Below are 6,093 nucleotides of genomic sequence, written 5' to 3' on the forward strand. Positions count from 1 at the left end.
AAAAATTGGGTACTTTTAGGAGGTTCATTGGCCAGCCCTCTGCCAAGTCAATCTGTAAACCAAGTTAATCATGCCCTACACACAAATCATTTTCCAAGAGTTTTCAAAAAAGACATTAGGGAATGGGGACCATGGTGAATGGTGGAAAGATCAGGAACTTTGATGCCAGGCAGACAAATTTGAGACTTTGCAACATGATATGATGGACTTCCCTGGTGGTCCAATGGCTTAAGACTCTGTGCTCCCAATGCAGAGGGTCTGGGTTCGATCCCTGGTCAGGGAACTAGATACCACATGCCACTACTAAGAGTTCACATGCCTCAAATAAAGATCCAGTGTGCCGCAACCAAGACCCAGCGTAGCCAAAACAAATATTTTTTTAAATGATATGCGAAATGCCCTTGGAAACTCTTAATCTGTAAGAGAAAGATTGTGATATCTGTTTGACAGTGTTCCTGTATTAGAAATAATGTAGAGACAATACATCATAGATGTTAACAAAGAATGCGATTCAAGCAGCAGTGCAGTGTGGTTCATAGATTTCACACTGACTTGTTTTGGCCACTACGAATCACCATTGCTCATGCATCCTCCGTGACTGTCACTCTGTGGCTGTGCTCAGTGTCCCACAGAATAGCAGTGCCTTTGGGCACCTAACCCAGGGTCTGGCACATGGTTTTATTCTGAAATAACAGAGGGATGTTGAGCCCATCACAAGTACTGGCTCAGTGTGTCTCCCCACAGTCATTCCCACTGGTGTTGGTGAGACTCTGACCTTTAGCTTAGTTTGCAAAATGCCCTCCATCAGACACTGCCCTCCTAACGACAAATGAGACACATGGAGCCTTTGGACTTTTTAAATCTTTCATTAGGTGACATCCACATGGGCCCTGGCCTCGTGTCAATACCACCTCCCTGAGGTCAGCTCTATTTCCTGTTCTGCCCAGGATACCTCCAGCTCCCATCCTCAGTGAGCGGAGGCTACAGTTCTGAAGCAAAGGGCTTGGCATTCAAGCAGTGGTCCCCCTGGGCCATTGTGGGGAGGGAATTGAAGTGGACATTCCTTTGAGGACAGGTGGCCAAAGGGTAGGAAACCGAGTGGTTCAGCATCGGGGGTAGGTTACACAGGGAGAGGGCAAAGGGCACCTCCTGAAAGATGGGAATTGGGAGTGGGGAGCTGGCCTGGGGCCGCAGCACTGGGGAAGAAGGTAGGGGCTGCTGTGGTGCCAGCTGCACTGCAGGATGCAGGGGGCCGGGGGCCTCCACCTTGGGGCTGCTATCTTGAGCAGCATAGCTCCTGCTCTCGGGGACATCCAGCTCCGAGGGGCGATCTGAATTCTGGGTGTCAGTCGCAGTCTTGGTGGCAGCAGGGGGAGGGCCAGTATTAATGGCTGCATTCATGCCATAGTGCCGTCGCTTGTTAATCCAGTACAACAGCGGGCTGTAGGTGAATGTGGCTGCTCTCATCACCTCCACCCACTCCTGGGCACGCTCTTCCCGCCGCACGTTCTTCCTCCAGTGCAGAAAGAGAATGCAGCTGCCAGTTACCACAGAACACAGCCCCAGGAATCCAAAGTACAGTGACACCCACACTAAAGGCAATAAGAAAAAAGAATAAGCTGGCTGAAAGGTGTAGTTTGGGGAGTCTCAGCTGTTTCTCATTCCTCTCCTTAGCCCTTTCACCATTCGTCCCCTCTACTTATCAAACCAATCAATCCTAAAGGAAATCAATTCTGAATACTCAATGGAAGGGCTGATGCTAAAGCTGAAGCTCCAATACTTTGGCCACTTGATGCGAAGAGACCACACATTGGAAAAGACTCTGATGCTGGGAAAAATAGAAAGCAGGAGAAGGGGATGACTGAGGATGAGATGGTTGGATGGCATCATTGACTCAATGGACATGAGTTTGCGCAAACTCTGGGAGACAGTGAAGGACAGGAAAGTCTGGTGTGCTGCAATCCATGGGGTCACAAAGTCGGATGACTGAACACAACTTCTCCATTTAACCACTCTCTCAATTCCTTCCTTTCCTTCTCATTGACTTGCCTCATCATTCTTTTATTCAAAGCAGAATTTTCAGAGAGCTTAAGAGGCCACCTTTAGCCCTTCACAGATAAGGAAAGTAAGGTCTGGAGAAGCATGACTGCCCAGGCTTACTCAAGCCTCTGGATCCCAACCCTGGCCCATCCAAAACATCAGAATAAGAAGCCTCACTACAGGCAAAGACCATCAAGAAAATAGCAGTTTACCAGTGGATGGGACACCAGTATCCCATCCCATTTCACCAAACCCTAATCATTCAATTGAGATGGTCCTGGGATATTCTCTGGGTGGGCAGAGATACATGGCCTCTGCCCTCAAGAAATCCATAGTTTTCTAGAGTAAACCCTGTCCTAACTCTTTAATACTCTTCCATGCAGGCAGTCATCACTCCCATCCAGGCAAAAGGTCTTCCCTGAGTGCCCCCAAGCCTAAGGGCACAAAGCAAGCGGCAGGGGTTTGGGGAGGAACCACATTTACCACCAGGGAGGCTGAGGTCCTCCCTTTGGGAATCCATACAGTCAAATCTTGGTACCTTACTGGTGCCTCTGGGGAGAGGGAGCTCACCTACTCATCTGTTTAGCCAATAGGAGTCCCCAGAATGCCCAGACCCCATTGTTCCTTAAAGGCGGGTCACTGAGTTCCGAACACTGAGCATCCAGGGCTAGCATTTGTAAAGTCTAATGGAAGGAAGGGACTCCAGCAGGGGTGTTTCCTGGACATTGTGCACCTCTACTGCTTCTACCAGGGCCTGACCCACACTCTGAATTATTGGTCCTGTACCCCTGACCCACAGAGCAGCCTCCAGGACAGGGCCCTAGGTCCTTCAGCGGCTTGTTGTATCCCTAGGCTTTAAGGAAAAGTTGATGGATACCTGTCCCGAATGGGGCCTGGGACAGGGTACACCCAGAGCAGTGGGCAGCCCTGACCTCAGGTCTTCTGGCTTCCCTGGTGGCTCAGAGGGTAAAGCATCTGCCTGCAATGCGGGAGACCCTGGTTGGATCCCTGGGTTGGGAAGATCCCCTGGAGAAGGAAATGACAACCCACTCTGGTACTCTTGCCTGGAAAATCCCATGGATGGAGAAGCCTGTAGGCTAGAGTCTATGGTAGGCTACAGTCTATGGGGTTACGAAGAGTCAGACAGGACTGAGCGACTTCACTTTCACTTTCCTTGGCTCTTACAATCTCTTTTGTTTAATTACCTTCCTTCAGCCAAGTGTTGGCAAGTGTTTCTGGGGCATCTGGCACTATGGGAGCTTCCCACCATCTGTCCCTACATCTCTTTCCAGCCTCACCTTCCTCCCCATCCTTCATACACGTTTCCCTTCTGACCAGGTGACTCTTCAACAGACCCTGCTCATTCCCATCTCTGGAGCTTTGCTTACACTGCTGCTTCACCTAGGAGTGCCCCTCCCCACTTCCCCCCTCACCCCATCCTCAAACACCTGCTTATCCTTCAAGGCTCAGCCCAACACCCCATACTCTGTGACAGACAGTTGTTTCCATCAGCTCCCAGAATTTCACCACATCCAGTTTGAAGGCACTTTGAGAGTTGTCTAGTCCAACTCCCAGCAGATGCTTGAGTCCTAGAAGCAGATCTCCTCTATGCACGAGTAATCCCTAGGAACTGCTTGGGTCAGGGACTTGCTCACACCTCCTGAGGATACGGGCAGCTCAGAAAGCTAACTAAGCCCAAGTCAGCCTCCATGTAGGTTGCACAACTAAGCTTAGATTGGCTTCTTGGCACCATCTGATTACTTCCCTGTTTAAGCCTTCAGCATGGCATCTAGGGATAATGAGCATAGATTTCTCTCCTGGTTCCACTTAATCTGGGCTCTCCTTACTGGCTCCTGCTTTTCAGTCTCCTTTGCTAGTTTCTCTTCTTTTCTCTGATCTCTAAATGTCAGGTGCCCTAGGACTCAGTCCTTAGCCCTCTATCCACATTCATTCCCTCAGTGATCTCCCCCAGACTCATGGCTTTAAATATCATAGCTACACTGTCAACTCTCACTGTTATACCTCCAGCCCAGATCACTTCTCAGAATTTTAGACTCATATACCCAAAAGCCTGACTGACATCTCTCCTAGCCAGTCTATTAAGTTATCTCAAACTACCTCGTCCAAAACAAAACTCCTGATGGCCAATATCTACGCCAGCCTTCCTCCTGTGTGTAAATGGCAACTTCTTCCAGTCGTTCAGGCCAAAAACCTGACAGTCATCCTCGATGCTCTTGATTCTCTCACACCCACATTCACTCCAGTAGCAAAATCTTTAGGCTTTGCTTTCAAGACATGCCCAGAATCTGACCACTGTGCCATCACCATCACTTTAGTGCAAGGACCATCCTCTCTCACCTGGTCTCCCTATAGACAACCAGCTGTCCTTGATTGCCTGGGATTGAGGGAGTTTCCAGGACATAGGACTTTTGATGCTAAAATCAGGGAAATGCCAGGTAAACTAGGACAAATTAGTCACCCTTAGGAGAGCTTCCATCCTTGTCCCCCACGGCCTATATTCCACCAGCAGTCAGAATGATCCTTTTAAAAAGTGGCGCTTATAAACTACCCACCCCAGTATTCTTGGGCTTCCTTTGTGGCTCAGCTGGTAAAGAGCCCACCTGTAATGCAGGAGTCCTGGGTTCCATCCCTGGGTTGGTAAGATCCCCTGGAGAAGGGAAAGGTTACCCACTCCAGTATTCTGGCCTAGAGAATTCCATGGACTATACAGTCCCTGGAGTTGCAAAGATCAGAAACGGCTGAACTACTTTCACTTTCTATACTCAGAACCCATAGTGACTCCCCATCTCACTCAGATTTAAAACCAAAGTCCTCAACCAAAGCCTACAAAGCCCTGAAAAATCAAACTGCCTGTCCCCATGCCTCCTTCACACAGTCACTTCCTTGCTGTTCCACAAGCAGGGCAAGCATGCTCCTGCATCAGGGCCTTTCCACTTGCTGTTCCATCTGGAAGGCTCTTCCCCCAGATATCCATACAGACCATGCCTCATTTCCTTCAGGTCTCTGCTCACATGTCGCTTTATCTCTGTCTCTCTTAGCCTGTTGTTTTTTGCATAATGTGTTATTATCACCTAACATTATTTATTTATATTGCGCCTCACCCTACTAAGATGTAAGTTCCATGAATTACTGTAAACAAACACCTAAGAATTTCAGGCAGTCAACTACTCTGAAAATAAGATAGTGGAATAAAGAACATAAAGTGATGCGGGTGCATCAAGAAAAGTCCCTTTGAGGTGCTCTCTTGTGAACTGAGCCCTAAATGATGAAAAGACAGCCATGTGCAAAGGGAGCAGCCAGTGCAAAGATGCTAAGGCAGGTACAGGCCGGCACACTTAAAGGACTGCTCATCTCTGAGTTCACCACACTACTCCCAGCACAGGCCAGGGCCTGGTGCCCATCTCCAAAAGTGCAGGTTGGGCTGAGCAGAGTTGAAAGTTCTGTCCCTGCCCCTGAGAGGTCCACCATTCAAAAGGGGTTTCTATCAGGTAAGCCCCAGAAGGGAGGAATTTCTTGAAGACAGACTGGTGCCATCACAGGGGGCCTGCTCCAGGTGAGACACAGGTATTGATGTCACTGTCCAAGTCCAGGGGATGAAGAAGATGATGGCATTGGGTGGAGAGACAGCGTTCCAGGTATAAGGACTTGTCAAGGACAATCCCAGGTGTGTCTCTGGGGAGAAGAGTAGTTGAGTTTGGCTGGAGTTCACGGTAGGTGTCAGGAAGCAGAAGAAAACAAGACCTCAGAAACAGCTGGCATCTTGAAAAGAATTCAGCTTTTGGGCAAATCTCTTAATGATCCTCAGCTTCAGTTTCTTCGTCTGTAAAATGGGGACGAAACCTGCCTCATGTGCTATGAATCAGATAGCGTCCTGCATATAGAAACGCTCAGTGAAGACACGCTGCTGCTGTGATTAACAGCTGATGAAAGGGCCTTCGATGCTGAAGGACGACGACTCCAGCGTGTGCCTAAAGAATTTAAAAGGCAACAAGCACGGTGGGGACCAGCAGGTCTGAGCAGCTTTCAAGAGGA

At 49.0% G+C, this 6,093-nt stretch overlaps 1 protein-coding gene across 1 annotated transcript; it reads right to left on the bottom strand.

The window, feature by feature from the left end:
• Positions 1 to 824: 824 nt before the first annotated feature.
• TEX38 (testis expressed 38) lies at positions 825 to 3,451 on the bottom strand. The gene is made up of 2 exons (XM_019958423.2): positions 2,524 to 3,451; positions 825 to 1,592 (listed from the first exon to the last, which is right to left on the bottom strand). The coding sequence occupies exons 1-2, from the start codon at positions 2,558 to 2,560 to the stop codon at positions 982 to 984; spliced, it is 648 nt and encodes a 215-aa protein (XP_019813982.2). The 5' UTR covers positions 2,561 to 3,451; the 3' UTR covers positions 825 to 981.
• Positions 3,452 to 6,093: the final 2,642 nt, after the last annotated feature.

Source organism: Bos indicus, chromosome 3, assembly GCF_029378745.1.
Source record: "Bos indicus isolate NIAB-ARS_2022 breed Sahiwal x Tharparkar chromosome 3, NIAB-ARS_B.indTharparkar_mat_pri_1.0, whole genome shotgun sequence".
NCBI lineage: Eukaryota > Metazoa > Chordata > Mammalia > Artiodactyla > Bovidae > Bos > Bos indicus.

Bases quoted from the DNA above. Each gene is read 5' to 3' on its own strand.
- TEX38 (XM_019958423.2), bottom strand. From the start codon at position 2,560: ATGGATTCCCAAAGGGAGGACCTCAGCCTCCCTGGTG. The intron at 1,593-2,523 runs GTAAATGTGGTT...TATTGCCTTTAG, and splicing joins GGACCTCAGCCTCCCTGGTG to TGTGGGTGTCACTGTACTTT.